Consider the following 25,440-nt stretch of genomic DNA (forward strand, 5'->3'; position numbering starts at 1 on the left):
TCTTGTCTATGGGAACTTAAGGGAGGAGGAGTGGGCTTCCCAGACATTATCACAAAAACCCACTGTAGGGCTGTGCCGGTCTCAATAGCTGCCAACTTTACACCTCACATTCTTATAACAAGATTGAGGTGGTGGCCATGCTGACAACTTTCTGGCCTGGTCTCCAGGAGGCCCAGGCACAGTGGGCCTTCCAGCCTTCTCTTCTCTCCTCAGTTAAGGGCCTAATAGTAACTCCTGGGCACCATCCTAAGGTGCTGGGCAGAGCAGGATGCTGAGGAACCAGCCTCAGCCACCAGGATCTCCCCACACTTTCCCTTCACCTTGTCATTTGCGCAAAGCCTGGCTGCACCCTTGTCCTGTGGCCAGGAGGCTAGAAGCCAACAACCCAGTATGGCAGCCCTGCAGAGCCTTGGCTATAACTAGTGTAGTACAGTATGGGAGGGGGGGCACTTGTCCAAGGAAGACCCCTCACTGTCAGGGGCGGATGCCCTGGGCCTCGACTTTTGAAGGGCCCCGCAAAACCCCAACTTTACACTTTTTTTAAGGGGCCCAATATTTTCTGCGCCCGGGCCTCAAGCGACCTTAATCCGCCCCTGCTCGCTGTCCTGCCCAGAATTGCAAGATTACAGAATAGGGTACACTCGCTAGGTCCAACATGTTTAGGACTTCCAAGTCTCCCTCCTCCTGGAACACGCTACCTGACCTCCCTACAAACGGGTACAGGGACACAGGCTGAACAAACGGGTTGCCCACAGCCTGAAGGGCACAGGGATGTGAAGGAGCTGGGTCCGGGCCGGAAGACCCAGAAGAAGCCGGAGAAGGGGAACACAGGCTCCAGGCATGGGGGCCGTTAGCAGAGACTCTGGAGCAAGAGAAGGCTTAGGTTTCAAAGCTACACAACTTTTCCAGAAGGTTTTCCACGAGAGGGGGTGGGGGAGAAGAGGGACAGAGCCCTGAGCCGGCCCGCAGCGGCAGCCCCCTACATGTGGCCCCAAACTCCTACCCAAGGGAAAGCCGCGGCGGGGGCGGCGGGGGATGGGACCCACGTACTCTCACTTCTTGGCCCTAGGACGAGCACTCCCTGGCGAGTGTCACGCTGACCTTTCTGCTGCTTCAACCACGTTGGGAGTCCCGCATCCACTCAACCGCGCCTCCTCTTCTCCCTCTACCTTGAGCTGCTGTCACTCAGTTCGCAAGGCCCAGGCGTCGACTCCCATTGGGAATCTGCGTCCCGTGGTCGGCTACGGGCCCTACCCTCACACCGCAGACTCTCCTTTTCCCAGAACCTTCCACAGTCAGGCCAGCTCTGTGATGTGGGGACCCCTAGCAGTGTCTCCCCCCTACTCCTCTCCGAGTTAGGTCTCGACCCAGGAAGGGGCGAAACCATATGATCTCAGTCATGATCCTTGCTGCTGTCCCCTTGGGCAGGAACACTTAACAGCCTTAGGGGACCTGCGTCCTGACCAGACCACTTCCGATTGGCAGATCTGACGCGTAGAAGTGCGCGCTCCCTAGTCGCTACGGAAACCGGAGCCCTTGCGGGCTTCTCAGTAACTCCAGGACCCCGCCCAGCGCTTTTAGTCCAAGGACGCACCGGGAGAGAAGGGTCTGACTAGTTGACGCCGCTCCGGCGGAACGGAGACGCGGTCAGGTGCTGTTTCCCCCGCGAGCCGTAGACCTCCTCTAGGGATCCTCTTCCCCTTGGCCTGAGCCCCAGCCTCTTCCCAGCTGCAAGCTTTTTCCAGGCCTGGCGAGCAGGGCTGCGGGCCAGGAAGGGGCAGGTCTCTAGCGCCGCCCGTCGGGCTTAGTGTTTATACCGATCTTGGGCGCAGGGCTTTTTGGATACGTATTTACAGATAGGGCCTCACATAGGCCTCAGTCCGCCTCCCTTTCCCCCATTCGACGTTGGTGAAGTTGTCGTCACCTGTGCGCAGCGCTGATGACCCACGGCGCTGGCGCTTGCTCAGTGCCCTCAGGAGCGCGCAGGCGTTCCACTCCCGCGTCTAGTTCCAGCAGCCAAGCTCAGAATGGCTGTTCTCATGCCTCACAACTTGCTTTACCTAACTCTCTATGTCTCCTCCTGGCATTATTTCATTTCCTGGTGACTTGAACCCCTTTTCGTTAATACCCCCCCCCCCATCACCACCACAGCCCCTAATACCTCTTGGCTAGGCTGTAGGCTTTTGCAGGAAGGGCTTAAAGGAGGTGCTGATATCATTGCATGGGGATTTTCCCGAGGGGTGGTCAGGGAAAGCTCCACCAGCATTTAGGAAAGCACAGGGCAGAAAGTTCCTGGCAGGAGGAGGAGCCAGGAGAAAGTCACCACATGGAATGAGTAGGAACTGAACATGGGGTGTGTCCCTCTGGTGTGAGTGAGTGGCATCAGGACCCCAGCACAGTGTGACCTGGAGGCAACCCCACCCACGACCCTGTTCCCCTACAGTAGAAGAAACTCATCCTTTGGGCCTAGTGCGGGGGTCTGGAGGACTTGATCCCCTGTGATCTTCCAGTCTCAAGGGTGGACCAGGCCCATTCAGCCTGAGTCCTGCAATGACCATGCCTCTAGCTGGCCCTGTTCCCACCTCTATGCTTGGCTCCATACCCCAAAGAAAATACATAAGTCTTCAGAAAACCATTATCAAAGGATGGGATTATTTTTGGAAGGGAGGAAGGGGAACTGAGGAGGTGGTTACAATCATCCAGATAGCAATAAACCAAATCAGACAACCTCCTGCTACTCCTGCTCCTATAGTCCCCTGGGAACTCTCCACTTAGGTCTCTTCTGGGCTCCCCACTCTTTCACCTTCACCACTGGCTGTAGTCTCCTTCCTAATATTCCCACCCCCCAAGCTGATACCCCCAAAGGCAGCCAAACAACAACTAGCACAACTAGAGGGCATCACTCAAGTGATCCTACTCCAGCCCTATTCAAAGATGAAGAAACTGAAGTTGGTCATTTGCCCAAAGATGGCAGGGTGGTGGGAAGTTGGTCTAATTCAGGCACCAGCTTTCCACCTCCTCCCCTGCCCAGTTCCAAGTATGCATGCCACACCCTGGAAGGTGAGGAGGGGACCAGTGGGCCAGGAGAGGTTGGGGGAACTCCTTGCAGACCAGGGATGGGAAGAACAAAAGATGTCAGAAGTGGAACTAAAAAAAAAAAAAAAAAAAGAAGCAGAACTCAGTGGGGACAGGGCCTAGTAGAGTTGGGTCTCCCAGCTGCCAGCTCCCTGATACCCTGGCCTCTGCTGGTTCTTTTGGCTCCAGGCTCCCTCAGAGACCACACAGCAGCTCTCTACCCCTGCTGCCTGGTAAGATGTTGTCAAGATTGGTGGCATCAGGGCTGGGGATCCCCCTGTTATGACAGCTGATCATGGGATGCTGACTCACTGCCTGCCTGATCACCTGACCAGCATAGGCTGGATGAGAGGGCCCTGCCAGGGGGTTCTCCTCTCACACAGCCCAGTTTACCTCTTCTGGCCTTGGGGGAGGGCATGGGAAGGGCCTGCTGCTCTCTGCAGCTGAGCATGCTGGGAAAGCCACAGCTGGGACTCCCTAGGGATGAGGGTCTTCAGGCCTGTGTCCCAGGGGCCTGTTTCCTGTCATCTCTCCCTGCAAACCCCACCATCCCAGATGTTGCCAAAACCAGGATGTTGCTGTCCTGGGGGGTGGCCTCTGTTTCCCTCAAATGTTTGGACAGGAGCTACGCCTTGAGTCCTTCCTGAAACTCGGACCCATACCACAAGGCCTTCTTTGTGTACCCTCCCCAGGACACGGAGGCACTGGGAGCGGGAAGGTGGGCCCTTGCTCAGTCTGTAGGGACTGCAGGCTCCTAGGCTGCTGAGTCATGCCTTTGGGCACCTCTTGGTTATGTAGCCCCTGCCTGGTACTTCCTCTTTATTGTCCCTGACCCTGTCTGCAAGGCGGTGGGCGGAGGGTCACTTTCCCAGGCTCACAGTAGGGATGCAGGGAGGGCCTAAGAGGGGACTGTCCTCTCTACAGGGCTGCTTTGTGCAGAGAAGTACAGCCTTGCTTGCTCTGGAACCCTCTGGGAAGAACCACCCACAACTGTGGACAGGTTCCTGCTGTATTTCCACAGGCAAATCAATCACCTTCGAACTTGACTAATCAAATCCACCCAACCTTCCGAGAGGGTGGGTGGGTGGTGTCTTAGTATCCCGTTCCTTAAGGTTATCTGCTCCCACAAACCCCGCCATGACTTTGACTCAGCAGGTCTGAACTTCTACTCACAGAACCCCAGCAGGGAGACTTCCTAGAGTACCAGACTGTTCCCACACACCTTCTTCCAAGCCCCCTTTTTCGAGGCCTTGTGAACAAACAGGTTACTTTTGTTACGTAAAGCGTGTTTCTTGGTTTCTAGTTGTAGGGCAGTTGGTCTGATCCCTGGGCTGCCCATGAAGCCAACCAGCCTGAGAGCCCACAGGTGCTCCAGCACCACCTGCTGAACTAAACTGCTGTGTTGACAGATGGGTATTTAGGCTTCCATGGGGAGTGTCTTGGGCTGCAGTGCAGACTTGTTGACTACTGAGTCTCCAGGAAGCCTTAGTTGACCCTCCAGCTGGGTGTGGGTGGGAGGTTCTGCGCTCTTGAAGCACCTGTAAAACCCTAAACCCTATTAAACTAGGAGCTCCTCTGATGTTGGGCCTAAGGTGAGGGTGTGCCACTCAGCTCAGTAAGGTGCCTACATGGAGTATGCTGGGGGCAGAGGAGTGGGCTGCCACCTGGGAAACTGCTTTGAGTGAATGGAAGGCTGTCAAAAGTGGCAGGGTAGGGACAGCCCCTCTGGAGCCAGTTTGTTCTGGTCGGTGGTGCCCGCTGATCGCCTACGAGCCTTCTGGCTGTCATCTCTTGGTCTCCAGTGTGGCGTGCCCAGTCAGTCTAGTTCTGCTTTGCTGAGTCACGGCCAGGCCCAGACCTGGGAGGGGGGACCCCTGCGGGTCCTTTCCCCCAGGTGCTGAGGTCCTAGTCCAGATATAGACGTCGGAGTGCGGGGCCAGCTTCTTGGGGTCTCCGGTGCACTGGGGGCAGTGAAGAGAGGGGTCAGCGAGGAGAGAAGTCAGTGAGGAGGGGGCCGCGAGGAAATGTCAGGGGCGGTGTCTAGGAGGAGACGACACGCAGGGCCCTGCCAGGGAGGCTCGCGCGTCGCAGTGTGGCCTGGGGCGTGGCCATGAGCGTAGACCCCCGCCCAGGAGGCGGGGCCAGGCTCTAGCGTCCCTTACAAAAGCCGCGAACGCGCGGTCGCCGTCACCTCGCCAGGCTCCTGCTTCTACAGCTGCTGCAATGGTGTCGCTCACTGTGAAGGCGTACCTTCTGGGCAAGGAGGATGCGGCCCGTGAGATCCGCCGCTTCAGCTTCTACTTTAGCTCCGAAACCGAGGCGGAGGCCGTGGCGGGCGCGGGGCCCTGCGAGCGGCTGCTGAGTCGGGTGGCTGCCCTGTTTCCCGCGCTGCGGCCCGGTAGCTTCCAGGCGCACTACCGTGGTGAGCGGGCCAGGAGCCCTGGGAGTGGCGCGAGGACCCGACACAGGCCTGCCTGCGGGGCGGGTGGCTGCGCCTTCCCTCTCCACGGTCTTGGTGGCGCCTGCGTTGGTCCCCAGTACAAGCTCGGTGCCAGCCTAGTGACCAAAAGTTGTGACCAAGGCCGACTCTTGGCGGGACCAGGCACTGGCAGGCTCTCTTGGAGGATCTCAGGCCTGGGGCGTAAGAGGCCTCCCATCCCCCCGCCATGATGTTGCAGATCTTGGCGAGGGTACGCCGGGGCGTCCTCGCCGGCTGGCAGAGGACACTGAGTGGTCAAGCGGGCACTCAGGTTACAGTGATGTCTTGCTGCTGCCGAGTCTGGGCCTGCTAGTGCCGGGTGGGGTTTCAGATCATGCCCCGGAAGAGGCTGGGCCTTCTGGAAAGAGGAATGACGCGGGTAAACAAGTGTGGGGTGCGGGGCCTGGAGGCTGTACGGCCGCGCTGAGCCCGCGGCGGCTGTGGGAGGTGAGGTGAAACAGACCACAGAACGTCCCAGGCCGGCTGAGTCCCACTGGAAGAGGGCAGAGGAACAATATCAAAACCTGCAGAAGTGTTGGTGTGGGACCGCAGTCCAGGAATAGCCCAGTGTCTTGACTGGTGGCTGCTAGGGGTGGGGTGGAGAGGTGTGGCTGGGAGGGAGGTGGTAGCCCAGGCAGGCGCTTGGACGGAGCAATGCTGGGACCTCTCCCAGGAATGCAGCCTGAGCCAGGCCCGCTCCTGGATGGTTTATTGATTTTTGGTAAAAATTTATTTAGCTATAAATTATATGCCATACAATTCACCCATTTAAAGTGTACAATTTTTAGCATATTCACAGGTTTGTGCAATCATGATCACAATTTTAGAATTTTTACCACCTTATAAAGGAGTTCTGCCCTTTAGCCATCCTCCCATCCCCCCAGCCCTAGGCAACCACTAATCTACTCTTTTTCTCTGTGGATTGCCCTATTCTGGACATTTCATATAAATATAATACAGTATGGATAGTTTTTTTATAACGGTTATTTGTACTTTGCATGTTTCCCAGGTATACCAGTGTTGTAGCATGTGTCAGTGCTTCATTTTGTGTGTGTGTTTGTGTGTGTGGCTGAATAATATTGAGTTGTGTGGACATAACACATTTTGTTTTATCTGTTCAATTTGTTGATGGAATTTGGGTTTTCACCTTTTGACCCTACCCCTGTTGTTATGATTACATGTTGTGTTTGGTGGCCCACAAAGCTACAGATATATGGTGTGGTTTGACCTATGTGGGGGTGTTTTAAAATCATTTGAGCCAACATTTCAAAAGAAGACTACATTTAAATCCATAGTTTTTGCTTCATTGGGGGGAGGGGGGCAAGCAGATGTATTCATCTAATTTATTCTCCTAAACCACAAGAAGCCCAAGGTCTTTTGAGGAGCTTGGTTTCCCAGGAGCAGGTCACAGGCAGAGATCTCCCACAGTTAAAGGTGGTCCTGGGCCTGGTAAGATGTGAACCAAGGCAGCACCATTGTAGAGGGGCAGCTGACCTAGAGGCAGAGCAGCAGGCAGCCAGCTACTACTGTTGCTGTCCCTGCACACAGGTGCTCTGTCTCCTCTGTGCCCAGGGCCCAGGTTGGAGTTTGTACCTTCAGGCAGCGGCAGAGTGAATGGGCAGCCAGGTCTCAGTCCCGCTTCCTCTGCCTCAGGTGGGCTTCAGTTATAGCCCCAAAAGTGCTTCGTTAGCACTGGCCTCAGCCCTTTTCAGCAGTTCTATCCAGGCGAGAAGCCCTGGGTGCTCATGTGTTGTTTTTTTAACATCCTAGATGAGGATGGGGACTTGGTTGCCTTTTCTAGTGATGAGGAACTGACGATGGCAATGCTATATGTGAAGGATGACATTTTCCGTATTTACATTAAAGGTAAGAGGTGCTGCTCTGGGTGCTGCCCACCAAGTAAAACTGGATGGCTTGAGGTTAAGGAGAAATCTCAACAAAGAGGAGAGGAGCCCCGGGCTGTGTAGACAGGGGCATGATCCTCTCTGTGCTGGCTTTAGAAGGGAGTCTGTGTCTACCATAGTGGGTGGGAACAGAGGGTCTTTGGGTTCACTCTTGATTGTGCCCAGACCAAGTGCTATGGGCTAGGGGCAGTTTGGAGGTGCTGTGGGGTTTACTTTAGTGAAGGGCAAGACCAAAGCTGTGCAGACACAGCTCCCTGCTGCTTCTCTCCCACCTGGGCCACATGTGCCCAGGTAATGCGCAGGTACTGGGACCCTTCTGTCAGGTTCTCCGGTCATTTTTTGGCTATCACTTAAACAACTCGATTCTGCATGGACTCAGTGTCTGGAAAGCGAGATCAGGAGGTTGCTGACAGTGGTGACAGCCCCTCAATAGTGACAAGGGGAAGACTTTGTGGGACCCCACCTTACACCTCTGCCCTCCCTGCAGAGAGAAAGGAGTGCCGGCGGGACCACCGCCCTCCGTGTGCTCAGGAGGCACCCCGCAACATGGTGCACCCCAACGTGATCTGTGATGGTTGCAATGGCCCAGTGGTGGGGACCCGGTATAAATGCAGCGTCTGTCCTGACTATGACCTGTGTGCTAACTGCGAGGGGAAAGGCATGCACCGGGAACACAGCAAGCTCGCCTTCCCCAGCCCTTTCGGGCATCTCTCTGAGGTGAGCAGGGCCTCCCTGCCGGCCAGGGCAGGGGCAGGATGGCAAGAGCCTCCTAACCCAGCACTGCTTGCTCTTCTGCTTCCTTCTCCTCAGGGTTTCTTTCATAGCCGCTGGCTCCGGAGGCTGAAACACGGCCACTTTGGATGGTCTGGCTGGGAGATGGGCCTGCCTGGGAACTGGAGCCCACGTCCTCCTCGGGCAGGGGACCCCCACTCCAGCCCCACAGCAGAATCCGGTGAGCCATGGTCAGCTGGCTTCTGCAGGGCAAGGTGGAAGGGCCGTCGTAGAGCTAGAGAGCCTTCCCCGTGACCCAAATTCCTGCTGTGCCTGTGGCTGGGCTGGGTGCTTCATGGCTATTCAGGTTATTTAATTCTCACCAAACCCTTCACAGTGTGGAGCACTGTCTTAATTTTAAAAATGGGAAAACCAGGTGCCCAAGTACCCAAGGCTACTAATTCACCTGCAGTGAACCTTGGCCCCAGCCCAGCTCAGTGCCTTTCTAGTACCTGAATCTCTGTAACGTGCTTTGTTCTCTTGTGTTAGCTGTCAGGAAAGTCAGAGCCAAATTAGCTCATTTTTATAAACACAGTCAAAAAGTTAAAAACTACACACAGCTTGTATTCTACGTGTTTGGATTCTGGTTTCATTACTTACTGTGTCCTTTGATTTACCTCATCCTTTGGGACAAAACTGAAGATACTTGCTTCATTTTAAGAAAATAACATGCCTAGGACATGGTTGATATTTTATACTGTGTACCAATCCCCTTGCAGTTTCCAATCACCAGAGTCATACATGAAGAAGGACCCAGAGGCCCAAAAGGTTGCCTGGAGTGGGAGGGAGAGAGGAAAGTGCTGCGGGCGCAGGCTGCCAGGAAAGGCCCCACGGTAGAGGGCACATGTGATATAGTGATAGCACTATAGCGGGCATCAAGGTCATTGAGAAAGGTACTTTGAATTAAACTTATCATTGTTTTTATTTTTTAAAAATCAAAGCTTCTGGTCCATCGGAGGATCCCAGTGTGAATTTCCTCAAGAATGTAGGGGAGAGTGTAGCAGCTGCCCTCAGTCCCCTGGGTAAGTGTTTGCCTGTTCATCTGATACCAGCAGGGCCTTTTGGTAACTAGGTGTGTGTATATGGCTTTCACCTGAGATTGCAGAGGAAGAGAAACACCCCTGAGACTGGTAAAGCCTCAAATTAACCTTTGCCAAGTGCTGTACCACAGACTCCTCAAGGTTGAAGTCCCTGAAAGATTCTGGAGCTTTCCACACAGGTACAAAAGAATTAGCCAGCCTTTGGTGAAATAAACCCAGTAGGGAGGGTGACCAGGCTTAGTTGCAGGGCTAGCCTGTCAGCTTCTGCCTTTGGGAAAAGACTATCTTTCCCTCATGTGAGCCTTGGGGTTCCCTCAAGAACTTGGGTGAGTAGTTAGTTGAGATACCTTTTCTCTTTTTTCTCCCTCTTATTGCACACACACCCCCCCCCCCCCATTTTCCCCGGGGTTTCCTGAGTGCTGGTTTGTGCCTGTGGGGAGCCGGGAGCAGTGGAGGAAGGGGCTCATGTGATACCGAATTCCTAGTGCCTCAGGTTTAAGAGTAGGTTTCTGGGTGAGTGAACTACAGCATGTACCCCTTAGTGGTGTGACAGGTGTGATCTCTGAGGTTTTTGAAAGTATCCACTGCATCCGCTAGTCTGGGTGTGAGCCCTACAGGGCTAGGGCTTGTGGCAGTAAGAATCAGTTAAAGAAGGTGACTTCTGGTTCAAGATTACCACAGATCTATGATATCAAACTAGAAAGAGACCTTATTTTTGACTACAGTGGCAGGAAGTGTCCACCCAGTTGGTCCCAAAGTTGTATCCAATGTCTGAGAGAATGCTGATAGGAGGGTGCCCACTCCCAACCTGCCACCCACCTTGTGGCATCCAGAAAATGACTGCCTCCAACCTGAGACATTTCTGCTCATGCTGCCCCTGGTCACAGCTTTGAAGCAGCAGTGACATCTTGGCATTACTGTTCTATAAAACAGCTCAGACCCGACATGGTTTGTATTACTAGAATTAAAGGCTTTGAAACAGTGAGAAAAATCAGTTGGTATTCTTAATGCTTTCCAAAGAGGATAAAACAGCAGGGCAGTGATCAGATTATGGTTGGGCAATAAGCTGTGCTAAACTGTCTGCTACTCATTTTAGACACAGTGAAGGTGAGTGGAATTGTGAGAGATAGTTACCCACCGAACGGGCTGTGGGTAAGGGCCGTGGGAACGGCTCTTTGGAAGACAGTAAGTGGACAGTGCTTCTCAAGCTGGCTGATCATCAGCATCACCATTGAAGACTGTTCTGGGTTTTTTTTTTTGTTTTGTTTGTGTATATTTAAGTATATAGAAACTATTAAAATTACTTATTCTGAAGAACAGTGTTCTTCAGTTAAACGAACAAGACGACCTGGGAAGTTAGAAAATCAAGTCTAGGTTCAGGTAGGGAACTTACAAAGTGCGAGGCCCTGATCTGCTTTCTGGACCCTGGTTTGTGTTGGGAGGGCCCAAGATGTGTGTGTATTTTGAAGGCTTCCCAGGTGATTGGGTCGTACTTGCTGTTCATCCCAACACCATCTGAGCTTGTGTGTTTCAGAATTTGACTTGGATTCCCCACTCAGGACATGGGAATTTTTTTTTAAATTTATTGATTGATTTTATAGAGAGAGGAAGAGGGAGAGAAACATCAATCTGTTCCTGCATGTGCCCTGACTGGGGATCAAACCCTCAACCTTTGCACATTAGGACAACGCTCTAAACAACTGAGCATCTGGCCAGGGCCACATGAGAATAATTTTGGATTTTGGAAGTGCTCAGAAATCTTTTTGGATAAGAATAAAGGTCTTTTCATCTCTTTCAAGGTGGGTGGAGTTGATTTCTGTTAACTAGGGAGGAGACTACAAAAGGATGAAAGTTTTGGTAAAATATGCCTTTGAATAGTTTCAGTTGAGAGCCATTTGAGGAACCAAGGAAGTGATTAAATTCTGCTATTGGAGTTATGGGTATTTTCTGACAAGCAACTAATAGCTAGGATGACTCACACTGCCAGTTGGCTAGAAGTGATTGTTCCCATAGCAGGGCCCAGGAGGGAGCAAGCCATGGCACCTCCCAGAGGACAAGTCTGTGTAGTAAGTGACTTTAAAGTAAAAATTCAAGGCCAATTTTTTTTGAGAGAGAGACAAGAAGGGAGAGATGAGCATAAACTCTTAGTTGCAGCACTTTAGTTGTTCATTGATTGCTTCTCATATGTGCCTTGACCAGGGGGCTCTGGCTGAGCCGGTAACCCCTTGCTCAAGCCAGCAACCTTGGGGTTTCAAACCTGGGACCTCAATGTCCCAGGTTGATGCTCTATCCACTGCACCTCTGTCAGGCCCAAGGCCATTTTTTAATAGTTGCCATGTGAACCAGCTGAGTAGGTCCACCAAGGCCCAGAACTAGTCCCATTTTGAGGTCTCAGTCACTGACATCTAGGACACAAAACAGCAGAGCCTTCCTCTTCATGAGGTATTCCATACCCCCCACACCAGCAGCAGCACACACAGAGAGGCTTTGGGAGCAGCAGGGTGTAGGCTATGGCACGGTCTTGTAAGCCCTGTACTTGGGTAATCTTCAAGTTGGAGAAACTCCAGTTCTATAATCTCTCTGATCTGATCCATTTATAGAAGAGTCATGTCATTTACTCACTTAAAGTGAGAAAGTACATGGTTTCCTTGTACTGTTCTAAGTTTTCTCTTTGCTTGTACCTTTCATAAAAAAGTTGGAGGGAAAATGTAAGGCGAAACACAATTTTAATATTGCAGAGTACTGGTAGTTAAGCCTGCTTTTATCTCTGCTTGTTCCTCAAACTTTGCTAAAATGACACTAAATGGATTTAAAAGTTTAAAGCAACATGGACAAAGAAAAAGGGAGAAAAGTAATGGAAGATGAGATAAGATGATGCCATCAAACTTTGGAAGACAGGAAATGGAGGGAGGGTACTAGTAAGACACAAAGCTGGCTGCCCGGTCAGGTAGGCCAGGGAACCAGGGCATGGGATGAAGATCCCAATGAAGGATCACATAGAGACTTTAGGGCCCTGCTCAGCCAGATGATGGCCCTTGCCAGTGTTTGCAGGAGACCTGGAGCACTTGATCTGGGGAAGCCTCAGCTGGAGAGACAGCAGGGACACAGGGCAGGGTGAGGCACTAGCCTGAAATTGGGCATCATGAATGAGTGGTGGGTCCAGCAGGAGATTAACTGAAGGATTGATCCTGGTGGCCCAATGAAATGAATAGGAATTCTAGAAAGAGAACAGAGAAACTGAAGAGGGTAAGTAGACAAAAAATACAAGTTTTTGGCACTAAGGACATTAACCCATTAACCTCTAGATTGAAAGGGACCCCTTAATGACTTGTACAATGACTCAAAAATACCCCACACTAGGGCTTATTGTCAAGTGTCACAACCCTTGGCATAAAGAGGAGCTCCTGGGGTTACTCTAAAGGCTTGAGAATTAAAAGAGCACAACATTGGAAGCTAGAACACAGTTGTGCACAAGCAAAGTCTTTAGAAGTTGAAGCTAAAATGGTTTTCAACCTAGAATTCTGTACCTACCTGAAATAGTCAGGTGTTGGGGAAGAATACAGTTGTCTGGTATGCAAAGGTGGTGATCATCTTACCTGAGTTTGAAACCTTTCTGTAGTCAAAATGAAGAAATAAACCCAGAATGAAGAAAGGTATTTGTGCCTGACCAGGTGGTGGCACAATAGATAGAGTGTTGACCTGGGATGTTGAGGTCCCAGGTTCAAAACCCTTAAGTCAGGCTTGAGTGCAGGCTCATCCGGCTTGAGTGTGGGATTATAGACATGACCTCATTGTCACTGGCATGAGCCCAAGGGTTGCTGTCACAAAGACCAAGGTCACTGGCTTGAGTGTGGGGTAACTGACTTGGCTGGAATCCCAGTCAAGGCACATATGAGGAGCAATCAGTGAACAACTAAAGTGCCGCAACTATGAGTTGATGCTTCTTGTCTGTCTCCCTTCTTGTCTTTCTCTCTTAAAAAGAAGAAGAAAGTTATTTGCAAATAGGACCCAATACAGGTGGGAGGCAGAGGGAGTTGCCAGGAGGAAAGGAAAGGTGGGCATAGTGCAGCTGCTGTGCTTCTGGCCTAGAGGGCTGCCAGACCAGGCTGGAGCCTATAGCTGGCACCCCAGGGCAATGGCCTCCAGGGTAAAATCCAGAATGATGGAGCATCCGATACACTGAATCCATGTAGAAAATTAGAGAACCTGTTGGGGCTTATGGGGAAAGTAAGCAAATAAAAAAGGACATCATTAATGCTACAAAAACAAGAAAATCTTTACAAGGAAATAAGTCCATTACTGTTTTGGCAAAGAACAATATATAGTGGCAGTAACAAACAATGTGGTTTTTTTCCACCAAAAATTGAGTTTTTGAAAGGACGGGAAGGGGAGCTAAGGTTTGATCTCTTGAGTAAGAAAGAAACAGCAAACCCGAGCAATCAAGATAGAAAAAGTGATATGGATTGAAAGTTATCTCTGGGAAGAGGCTGGGCTGTGGTTGGTTGCTGGGACTTTCTACAGATGTTTGGAACTGTGTAACTAAGCTGTGGGCAAGTAGTCTGCCTGGGTCCAGCCCCGGGGGGGGGGGGGATCCAGGGGTCCCACAGGAGGAGACGGCGTCGCTGAAAATGGAGTGAGAGAGCCGAATTCTTTTCTTTCTCTTTATTCTCTGGTTAGCATTTACTGCCAGGCTTCTCTGCCAAATGCTAGTATAGCTCCCTTTTTATACACGCACACCGAGTTATAATCACATGGTGTTAATTATTATTTTTGTTTCACTATGTTTTCATGTTTCCGGATAACAGTTAATTTACATCTATGAGTCACAAATCAGGTAGCAAATCATTCAAAATAACTTGAATAACAACATCAGTAAAAGCTTTTAAAGTATTAGTCTGTTGTGAGTTAAGGGGCAGAGAGAGATTTAGCAGATGACTAACAGTGGACCACCGCTTGCTCAGGTAAATGGCCTTGAGTTTATGCAGTGTCCTACAAGATTCTGAAAGGCTTGCCTCTAAAGAAATTAACATAACATTAAGAATAGCTTTCACCCAAAGATATGCAGAGTGCACTTGCAAGATAGCCCAGCAGCAACACAAGACATTAACTGTTATTACTTCCTACATTTTATTTAAACACTAGTTAAGTTCTGACTCTATTCTTCTCAGAATACACCACTATTTGCAGATCAAATAAGCAGGAAGAAAGGAATGTTTCTCTACTTATCACATGAAAAGGCTAGGGAGGAAAAAATGTTAAGTGAAGGCCAAGGGTGCTCTGTGCACAGCCACTGCCTCCTAAGTCACAATTTATTCTTTTTGACATGATTAAGAAGGAATTCTCCTACAGACTTAACCCTTTACGAGGGATATCATAGCCAGCCTCTTATGTCTATGAGCCCAGTTCAAGGGGCTTACAGGCTTTTCTGTGGAACTCACACCCTCTGTCTCATTTCCAAAGAAATCACTACGAATCTACAGGGAAAGCACGGTACTATTATCCCTGTGCCACAAATAATAGCACACACCCAGAAAAGGGGGGATATAAGGCCAGATTAATTCAAAAAGTCAAAGGGGGAAGTATCGTTGTGCCTATCCTTTGTGGTGACTTTGTCACCCCGCAGCCATTGGTCTTCACTGCAGTGACTTTGTCACCCTGCAGCCATTGGTCTTCTCTGCTGTGACTTTGTCAATCAGCAGTTTTTGATCTTCTCCTGCTGTGACCTTGTCAGCCAGCTGTTGTGGATCGGCTCCCGACAGTAGTCCTTTGAGAAAATTAATTAAAAACAGCATTGGTGATTGTGCCCTCCTCCTCAGTGAGGATGTGCTCCAGGGTGGAAGGGACTGGAGATGGGCAGGCCGGCCTGTGGGCCCAGCTTCGTGAGCCTCAAACAAACCTTTAGGGCTGTCCATCTGCCTAAGCAGAGTTCTAGTGTTTAATACATGTGGTCTTTACATCATTCGGCCCTTACACACAAGCATAATGCGGCTTGTGGTTCTCAGTGCCAGGATGGGGGCATTCTGGCCACGTGTGGTATTTGTCCGTACCCTGCCTGCGGTGCAGATCTGTCCTGCATGGCTAGGACAAAACAAGGTCTCTTTGAGGACTTACTGGCTCTGAAATTGACCTGGGATATCGCTGAGATTCATGTTTCATTAAGCTAAACACCTAAGTAAAGGTGCAATAAGAGTTTTTCTAGAAACAAAGATTTGGGGCCAGAATTTTGGGAGTATTTCAGCCCTTGGGATCTTGAAGGCCAGTGGTGACCATTTGCCTTCTGGCTGGTTGGCTGACATCCTGGCCCAGTCCTGTACTGGTAGCATGATGCGCTCCACAGCAGCGAGGCCAGTATCCAGCCCTCCTACACTGGGGGAGGTGAATGTGAAAGCCGGCAGGTTTGCCCTCTGAAGGACTTAAAGAGTTTTTGTGCCCTGGCCGGTTGGCTCAGCGGTAGAGCGTAGGCCTAGCGTGCGGAGGACCCGGGTTCGATTCCCAGCCAGGGCACACAGGAGAAGCACCCATTTGCTTCTCCACCCCTCTGCCGCACTTTCCTCTCTGTCTCTCTCTTCCCCTCCCGCAGCCAAGGCTCCATTGGAGCAAAGATGGCCTGGGCGCTGGGGATGGCTCTGTGGCCTTTGCCTCAGGCGCTAGAGTGGCTTTGGTCGCAACATGGCGACGCCCAGGATGGGCAGAGCATCGCCCCCTGGTGGGCAGAGCATCGCCCCTGGTGGGCGTGCCGGGTGGATCCCGGTCGGGCGCATGCGGGAGTCTGACTGTCTCTCCCTGTTTCCAGCTTCAGAAAAATGAAAAAAAAAAAAAAAAAGAGTTTTTGTTCCTACTTGGCTTCTAGGCATTGAAGTTGATATCGATGTGGAACACGGAGGGAAAAGAAGCTGCCTGAACCCTATCTCTCCAGGCAGCTCGAGCACAGAGGAGAAGTGCAACTCACAGCCGAGAAGTTGCTCTTCTGATGCCAGCAAACCAGCTGAGGTCATGGAAGGCGAGACGCAGTCTCTGGTGGAGCAAATGAACAAGATAGCCCTGCAGTCGGGCATGCAGACTGAGGCAAGCACCCTGCCACCTCTCCTGGAGCCCCAGCATGGCCCTCCCCAGCCCTGACACAGCCAGCGCATCCGTTCTGGCTTAGAGTCACTCTGTGACCCCTCCACTAGAACTTTGTAAAGAAAAATATTCCTCTAACTCCTTATCAGTCTGTCCTCCACATGCAGACTGTCCCAGAAATTGAGGCTGTGGTCAGGTGGGCTGCACATGGTTTATGTGCTTATGAGATTTTGTTCCAGGAACAGATGGAGTCTGATAACTGCTCGGGAGGAGACGATGACTGGACTCACTTGTCTTCAAAAGAAGTGGACCCATCTACAGGTGAACTCCAGTCTCTACAGATGCCTGAGTCTGAAGGCCCCAGCTCCCTGGACCCTGCCCAGGAAGGCCCCACGGGGCTGAAGGAAGCTGCGGTGTACCCACATCTACCGCCAGGCAAGTGATTTCAAGCAGTTTTGCATTTCTACCTTTTTTATTCTGAGCATCCTATAACCTGACTTCAGCATCACAAAAAGACGGCATGCTCTCTACTTCAGGGCTTGTCCATTGGCATGAGAGAAAATTCAGAGTTGGTTTTGTCCTCTTGTGTCTAGACTGAACCCTTGTAAGTGCAGCCGATTTTAGTAGTTTCTAAAACTTAACATCTAGACCTGCAGTTATAAAAGCAGATGTGACGTGGCAGCTGCTCTGGCTTTGGCACTGCTGTGCACCATGGAGAGTGGCCTGCAAGTCCACTCTCATTGTTTCCTCATGTAGGTGCTGGCCTAACAGGGCCTCAGCCAAGGTTCCTGTTGGAGCCAGGCAGGAAGTAGGTGGTATGGAAGGCAGCAGGGCCAGGTGGGGACTGTGGCAGCCAGAGAGCACACACTGAATAAAACAGGGAGCCAGTACTCTGCTCTGGTTCATCACTGTCACATGACAATATTCAGGAGAAAACCCATCTGTGGGCCAAATGTGGCCCTTGGGCCCACAGTGTCTATCTTCTCTGCCTCAGAGCAGGGGTGACAAACTATAGCCTATGGGCCAAAATGATTTTCTCATTTTTATAATGTTATCTAAAAGTTAAAACCTGTGAAAATCAGGTGAAACTCAAGTTCAGTGTCCATAAATATAGGTTTTATTGGAACACAGCATGCTAATTTGTTTGCGTTGTCTAGCTGCTTCTCCAATGGAATGGCAGAGTGGAGTGGTAATGACAGACAGACAGCCTGCAAAGCAGCTTAAATTTTTTATTCTCTGGCCTTTTACAGAAAAAGCTTGTCAGTCCCTGGCTCAGAGTGTCCTTGGGAGGGTTAGAGACCCTACGGGACAGACTGGACAGGATGATGCTGCTGTGAGGAACACTTGGGCCCAGCATCTCCCCCTCATGACTTTTGTTACTCTCTCTGGCAGAAGCTGACCCCCGCCTCATTGAGTCCCTCTCCCAGATGCTGTCCATGGGGTTCTCAGACGACGGCGGCTGGCTCACCAGGCTCCTGCAGACCAAGAATTATGACATTGGGGCTGCCCTGGACACCATCCAGTATTCAAAGCACCCACTGCCCTTGTGACAGTTTTTACTCACCTGTTACTTGTCCCCTTTCTTGTTTCATAGTTGTGTTGAGCTAGTGTAGAATCCAAGTGCCTCCGCAAGGGCCGTTTCTCTGCACTCTTCTTTCAGAATCGGGTGGGGATGCATGAAGCCATCCAGGGCAGTAGGATAGGTGATATGAGGTGGGAGTTCCACATGCGCTGATGTCTGAATAGCATTTACCAGCCTCCCTTGGGTGCCTGGCTTCTCACAGCCAGGATAGGCCAGGTGACATCTCCGGGCAGAGGCTCTTTGCTAGGGAGGATGCTGAGGCCACCCCACTTCATTTCAGTGCTCTCTGTCCACCAGGATTACACCAGCAGCCCAGAACACATCTTGCCTAATAGCCTTCTGCTTTTTATTTTTTTTAATGACTAACAGTGCACTGACACATAGTTCATTTTCTGCTAGAAACCTGGTATACTCTGAGTTTAGCTGGAATACAGCCAACATCCTGTTGGGAAGGAGGAGGCTGTCCTGGAGCGAGTACTGGAGGGCAGGCCAGCCCAGGTCGGGGCTTCACATCTGGGAATAGGAAGGGCTGATGGGAACCCATGGTGGTCACTGAGCACTGCCTGTTCATAACCATTACAGTTCTTATTTTCAAATGTCACCTGCTTTTAAACTAAGAAGATGCATTTGTAGCTATTCTGTCAGCATATTTGTAAACCATCTGTAATTAAATGGTATAAACACTTTAATAAAAAATGTTGTGGTCCTGGACAGTTGGCTCAGTGAGTAGATTGTCAGCTTGGTGTATGGACATCCCAGGTTAATTCCCAGTCAGAGCATATAAGAGAAGCAGCCATCTGCTTCTCCCCCTTTTCTCCCTCTTCCTCTCCCACAGCCAGTGCCTCAATTGGTCCGAGCATTGGCCCCAGTCACTGAGGATAGCTTGGTTGGTCTGAGCATGGCAGCCTCAGACACTAAAAATAGCTCATTTACTGCCTTGGCCCCAGATGGGTTGCTGGATGGATCCTGGTCAGGGTGCATGCAGGAATCTCTTACTATCTCCCCTCCTTTCACATAAAAAAAGAAAAAGGAAAAAAAATGTTGCAATGAGAGATGATCTGTTTGAAAATCATGTTTGTTAAGTTCTTAGTATTTCCTATAAATCCTTCTCAGTTCTACTAATTAAAGGTACCTTGGGGAATCCTGTTTGCAGTGACATAGAGATCTAATAGAAAAGGGCTTATGTAACGAACACATCTACATAATGACCTACTAGTCTCAGTTCACAGAATATCATCAAAGTCCTCGCCAGTTTTAAAGAGGTTACATAGTTGTAAGAGTCGTGGCTCCTGAGTCTGTTGACCACGGGCCCACCCCCTGCCTGATGGTCTGTGCCCCACAACTGCTCAGGGGTCTCCTCGAAGGGCCTCGGGCACAGACAGAGTGGGAGTATGTATGGCCCAAGGAAACGAGAACACCAGGTGTCCTGCTAAGGCCCATGTCCCTTGCAGTTTGAGCCCTGGAGGTCCCCTGCTCAGCCTGTGCTGCTCCAGCTGGCCTTAGGCCCCTCTGCTGGGGTGTCAGGGGGTCTCTGTCCACATGTGAGCTGTTTCCAGGTGGCATAAGAAATTGTTCCCACGTAGACATTGCCCTGGTCTGCTGGGCAAGAGGCAGTGGTTCCCCCCAAGGACCAGTAAGCCTCCTCGTGTGCCAGTCCTCAGGACTGCTTCCTTTGACCTGCCCTTCCAGGTCAGCATGACCCTGCAGTGGAGACAAAAGCAGGAGGTGGCCATGTCCTCTGTTCAGAAGAATGCCAGTAGGCTGGCAGCTCCTGGGGACAGGAAGAGAAAGGTCCCCATGTCTGCACTGCCACTTCCTGGTCTCGTCCTCTGGATTCTGGCACTTTTTCTGCTCTGTGCCCTGTCTACTAACTAGTCCTCAGGGCAAGGCTAGGGCTGTGCTTTGATTCTGAGGTTTAGCACAGCAGAGTGAATATGCCCTTTACCACACTCTGAATCCTCTGCCAAATTCCACGACCAGACTACCAAAAAGGAAAATATCATGTAATCAGGAACTCATCCTGTGGGGCCCTTAGACTCAGATATGGGGCCTGAGAGGAGGATGGAGCTGGGAGAGACCCAGAGGCAAGCGGAGGGATGTAGACTCCAGCCCGCCCATTTGCTGCCAGGCAGGTGGGAAGGTCCAGGACCACGTGGAGGATTTGAAGCTGTGGATGTGGCTGCACAGCAGCTCTGGGGATTTGACAGTGGCACTGGGACCTGACCTTCCCTCCAGCTCAGGAACCAGATGCAATGAAAATGGTTTCACCACCTATAAATTTGAAAGTAGTGATGGTGGGACCCCATGTCACCACCCCCAGGCAGTAAGGAAGAGGTGCTGTGGTCTGCAGTCACTGACAGCTCTGCCACTGCCTTGTGACCTCACGGAACCTTCACTAGCCTACTTCCTCACCCCTAAAACACAAGCCTGTGGTAAGCATCCAACAGGACACCACAGTTAACATGTTTGGCCCAGGAGCTGACACATCAGTAGCTGTCAATATTCTGTAATTGGGAGATTCAGGGCCGCATCCTTACCTAGGTCACATAGCCAGTGAGTGGCATCACCAAAGTTTGGCCTCTGACTCTTGGCTTTGAGCTGTTTTATGTCAAAGGTAGCCATGACAGACCCCCGCAGAGTTCTTTTGCCTGGTCCCCATGGTTCTCATGACCATGTAAAGCAAAGCCTGCCTTCCGGGGCCCTGAGCATGAGCGGATCTGCTGGGCTGGAAGCATCAGGAACAAGGATGAAGGCGGAGGGCACCCCAGTGCACAAGAACACCCTGTGTACATGAAGGTGAGGATGGAAATGGTTCCTCAGAGACCCAAGGCAGGGCCCATGCTGGATGGGACGGTCTGCTGAAGGCATTCAACACAGAACTGAGAGAACAGGCCTGACTCGGAAGAGCCCTACTGGTCATCCTCGGGTGCCTCCAGTCATCAAAATTGCCTTCAACAGGAGTGAGCACTGCGGGGATGAGCATGACAGGAGACAGTGCAGGCCGAGAAAGCAGTTGGCCTCAGACAGAGAAGACAGGCACCCAGCTGAGCTTTTTTAGGGCAAGTCTCATACTTCAATTGTCAACAAAGTATGACAAAAAATCCTGTGTGTACTCAGTGGTCACTGGGACCAGAAGAGAAACAGTCTTCTCAGTCAGACTTCCTGAGTCTCCCAGGTGACCTGAGTCCCCAAGTCTTGGCCATCAGGGCTGCACAAAGGCTGGACCGTGCTCTTGCTCCATGTCCTGGCAGAGGGAAAGTGCTATCAAGAATCCAGTCCTGTCACAACTGAGACCCCTGGCCTGATGCTCAGCACAGGTAGAACCTTGTCATCCTGTGTAGCTTCCTAGGGGGCTGCTCAGCTCCTGCCCCACTGCCCGCAACAGGCTGCCTAGCAACATCCAGGGCTGTTCATCTCTCTGCTCATATCTTATAGTTGCTAGAAAGTTCTTATTTAGAACTGAAATCTACTTGCCAATAGCACCTACCTCCTAAGAGCCACTTGGATCTGGATAATGCAGGGCATCAGAAAACTCACTCGGTCTGGAGAAGAACCCTATAGAAGTCATGTCTTTCCTGCTCTAGGCTAAAAGCTTCTAGACCTGTCAGCCATACTGCTTTGTCAACTCTGCCCATAAAATAAATTCTTCATGAGGACAGTGCAGTCTAGATGTTCAGAATTAAGTGAGCATAGACAGTAAAGGTGCCTAACTGGCATCCTGCACAGCCCTTACCTCTGTATTGGCAGCACCTGGTGCCTGGCCAGGCCATGGAGGGCCCAGTGGTGATGAGCCTACAGCTCATGCCACTGAGGCTTCTCCCAAATGCCAGCCACTATGAGCTGCTCCTCAGCCCTAGGCCCTGGGTCAGAGTGGGCACACACTGGGTTGGTGACTGGCACCTCTCTCTAGGCAGGCTGGTACTGGAGGGAGTGTCTGGCTTCTCTTGTGGATGTGGGCTCTATGTGGAAACACACACTCCTGCCAGTCCCCCCTCTGTAGAGCCCCTTTCCAGATACTTCCGCGAGCAGCTCTCGGAGGACTGGGATTCTTTCTTACCAGATTAGGAAGTAAATTTATTCTCAGAGTTGGAAAGCAGGCATTTCTAATGAAAATTTCCAGCCCAACTGTATACCCAAGGGTCTCAGGACCCATGTCTACTGCATCTCCAGCGTATTTGGCTAGACGGTAACGGGACATGGATGCCTTGAGACACAACTTGGGGACAGGGCACAGCAACACACACCTCGAGAATGCCACAGGGCACAGTTTATCAAGAACTCTGCAAATGTCTGCGCTCCCTGGACCCGTGGTTGCAAACTGTGACAAAGGTACAGAGATACTCATTAAAGTGTTATAAAAATAGTCTGACCTATGGTGGTGCAGATAGAGCATCGACCTAGAATGCTGAGGTTGCCTGTTTGAAACCCTGGGCTTGCCTGGTCAAGGCACATATGGGAGTTGATGCTTCCAGTTCCTCCCCCCTTCTCACTCTCCTCGCTCTAAAATGAATAAATTCTTTTAAAAATGTTTTTCTAAAAAGTATTATAAAAATAGCAAATACTTGTAGCAAAAGTTTGGAAACAACCTAAATGCCCAATGAAGGAGTAAATATTGGTACACTTATCACAACCTGTAGGTACTTCCTAAAAATGAAAACCATTGACAAGTGTATAGCGATGCAGAATGACAGATGAAAACTCCAGGGTGCAAACAGTAGGTTATAATACAAACAATGTAAAATTAAGGCTGTAAGTGGACAAAATTGGAAATACAGACCTAAATGTGCAAGAGCTGCCATGTTAAAGTAGAGTGCTTAAGGCCGTTTTCTGTTTATAATAAGAATTTGAAGAGGACGTGTGAGAGTGATTCCCTGAGCAGAGGTAGGGCCCTACCCTCAGGTCAGCAGGGAGTTTCTGTTTGACAGTTGTCCCCACTCCTCCTGTCCTTGGCAGGACACAGTGCTCCAGGCCACGGCATCGTTGATGTGCCAACAGTGTCACTGTCCTCTATCACGGCCCCCCCACACAGCACCTGCCCACACTGAGCACCTGCTTTATCAGCCCCCAGACCAGTGGTCAGCAAACTCATTAGTCAACAGAGCCAAATATCAACAGTACAACGATTGAAATTTCTTTTGAGAGCCAAATTTTTTAAACTTAAACCCGCATGTGGCTCGTGAGCCGCAGTTTGCCAACCGCTGCCCCAGACAGAACCGAGTGTGAGCCCTGGTCTGGCTCCATCTGGAGAAATGGAACACAAAATCTCAGAATCTTGACCACAGCGTCCTTTCTCTACCAGAGCTGTGCCCAGAGCGCCAAGGGATAGGGGAGAAACACTAGGAGGTGAAGTTCAAGCTAAATTCAGGAGTTCTCCAAGAAGACAGAAGAAAACGAGTATTGTAACTATTTGTATAGCAGTCTCCACCCTTACAAAAGGGGCAAGTTTATTCATTTTTGTGTTCCCTGTAGCTTTAAGCCAAGTGCCTGTCATTTCGTAGCATTAATAGATGTTTACTGAACAAACAACTAATGAATGAATAAATGGGCCCCTCTGGGACATGGTGCTGACCCAGGTGGCTGGGCTGACAGGTGCTGTTGGCTTACCTGTATACTCACATGCTCAGCCTGCCCAGGACTTGCATTTTTCTCTTTGTTGGCATTTACAGGTTCTTCCAGAGACCTTAGGGAAAGATTGTATATAAATCCTTTGTAAAATGACCATCTGAAGACAGCAAGGTGGGAAGAGCAAGATGCAAGGACTTGACAACGAATACCAAAAACTTATGGGGCACCTTAGCATTTAGCTCTGTTGTTTTTATGTGACTCAGCAATCTTCTAGCTGTTTGGAAGGCCTGCGCAAAATGACCATTTCTTCCTTGGATTTAGGCCAGTTGAGGCCTCCATCAACAGGAAAAGTGAGACAGGGAAGGAGCAGACACTTAACCAGAGAAACCAGTTTGCATCCTGGCTTTGCCAATGACTGACTGTCCTTGTGACAGTGTGACTTTGGGTTTATTACTGTTTGCTCATCCATAAATGGGAATAATACTGAAAGGGCAACTGTGAGAACAAATGAGACATGTATACATATGCCCTGCTTAGGGTCTGTCATCTGAACTCCTATAGCACAGAGTCCCTCACAACAGTGGAGATGTCCCATAGGGCCACATGAGTTGTTGTGTTTTTTTTATAGAGACAAAGAGAAAGTCAGAGAGAGGGACAGATAGGGACAGACAGACAAGAAAGGAGAGAGATGAGAAGCATCAATTCTTCATTGCGGCACCTTACTTGTTCATTGATTGCTTTCTCATATGTGCCTTGATGGAGGGTGGGAACCTATAGCAGAGCAAGTGACCCCTTGCTCAAGCCAGCAACCTTGGACTCAAGCTAGTGACTTTGGGCTTCAAGCCATTGACCTTTGGGCTCAAGCCAGTATCCCCGCGCTCAAGCTGGTCAGCCCATGCTCAAGCCAGATGAGCCCTCGCACAAGCGGCAACCTCAGGGTTTCAAACCTGGGTCCTCTGCATCCCAGTCCGACGTTCTATCCACTGCGCCACTGCCTGGTCAGGCGGCCACATGCGTCTTTACAGTTGTATCTTAACTATTACAAGAGGCATTGTCCTGAGCTTGGTGTGTCTGACTAGTGAAGACCTCTAGGGACATCAGGGCTCTTTCACCACATAAATAAGAGTGAGGAGCTTTTCTCTCTTGCAGACTTGAGTGGGACTGGATGTCCAGTAGAAACATTTATTGTGCAAGGACTGGAAGTTAGAACCAAAGCCATATCCATTCATGTCAAACAGGGTTGTTACATCACCCAATCAAACTGCAACTCTCTCTAGTGAATTTCAAGAACTCCAAACTACCAAATGTGGGCACTTCTATTTCAGTTTGTTCATCTGTAAAAAAATCAATGATCCTCACAGTGTGATTATGATGAAATGAGATCAGGCATGTAAAACCCCTACCTTGCACATGGTCGCTACTCCAGCATTCTGTTGAGCAGTGTCCTACCAGCTATTCATTGGAACTCTGCTCAATGTTCTGTGATTCTGGAACTCAACTCCACCAATTAAAGGACATCTCTCAGCAGTCTGAAGATTCTAGTCTGTCTTCTTGCTTCTAATGTTACCACTGAGACCTTGGCAGTCTATTGTTCCTTTATAGGTGATCCAGCTACTTTTCAGCTCTTCTGTGTTCCCCAATTTCATTATGTTGTGTCTAAGGACAGACTCTTTTTAACTTTTAAAATTTTCTTATTGAGGTATAATTAATATACACTAAAGTACACCCATTTATGTGTAGTTACTGCTTTTTTTGTTTGTTTATTTTTTGAGAGGAGATAGTAAGACAGACTCTTAGATGTACCTGACTGGGATCCATAAATGCTTGAATCAACTGAGCTATTTTTAGCACCTGAGGCTGATACACTCAGACCAACTGAACTATCCTCAGTGCCTGGGGCTGACACCCAAACCAATTGAGCCACTGGCTGTGAGAGAAGAGGGATAGAAGGGGGAAATGAAG

At 50.3% G+C, this 25,440-nt stretch overlaps 2 protein-coding genes across 5 annotated transcripts in view; one reads left to right on the forward strand and one right to left on the reverse strand.

The window, feature by feature from the left end:
• SQSTM1 (sequestosome 1) overlaps positions 1 to 18,624 on the forward strand; it is a 32,484-nt gene extending 13,860 nt beyond the window's left edge. For 2 of the 4 annotated variants that reach the window (XM_066343299.1, XM_066343300.1), the window contains exons 2-8: positions 7,325 to 7,420; positions 7,946 to 8,175; positions 8,269 to 8,410; positions 9,171 to 9,251; positions 16,120 to 16,334; positions 16,571 to 16,766; positions 17,724 to 18,624. In XM_066343299.1, the coding sequence (XP_066199396.1) occupies positions 7,372 to 7,420; positions 7,946 to 8,175; positions 8,269 to 8,410; positions 9,171 to 9,251; positions 16,120 to 16,334; positions 16,571 to 16,766; positions 17,724 to 17,881 (1,071 nt within the window). In that variant the 5' untranslated portion in view covers positions 7,325 to 7,371 and the 3' untranslated portion in view covers positions 17,882 to 18,624. Of the gene's footprint in view, positions 1 to 5,063; positions 5,498 to 7,324; positions 7,421 to 7,945; positions 8,176 to 8,268; positions 8,411 to 9,170; positions 9,252 to 16,119; positions 16,335 to 16,570; positions 16,767 to 17,723 lie in introns of those variants that run through there. The other 2 variants (XM_066343298.1, XM_066343301.1) reach the window with 2 other exon arrangements.
• A 512-nt stretch (positions 18,625 to 19,136) lies between these two features.
• On the reverse strand, positions 19,137 to 24,890 carry MRNIP (MRN complex interacting protein). The gene is given in 7 exon segments (XM_066341746.1): positions 19,137 to 19,210; positions 19,213 to 19,283; positions 19,285 to 19,323; positions 19,325 to 19,614; positions 21,073 to 21,157; positions 21,814 to 21,872; positions 24,882 to 24,890. Coding segments are annotated over 7 exon segments (627 nt in total).
• Between the last annotated feature and the right edge of the window lie 550 nt (positions 24,891 to 25,440).

This window comes from Saccopteryx leptura, chromosome 6 (genome assembly GCF_036850995.1).
Source record: "Saccopteryx leptura isolate mSacLep1 chromosome 6, mSacLep1_pri_phased_curated, whole genome shotgun sequence".
Taxonomy (NCBI): Eukaryota; Metazoa; Chordata; class Mammalia; order Chiroptera; family Emballonuridae; genus Saccopteryx; species Saccopteryx leptura.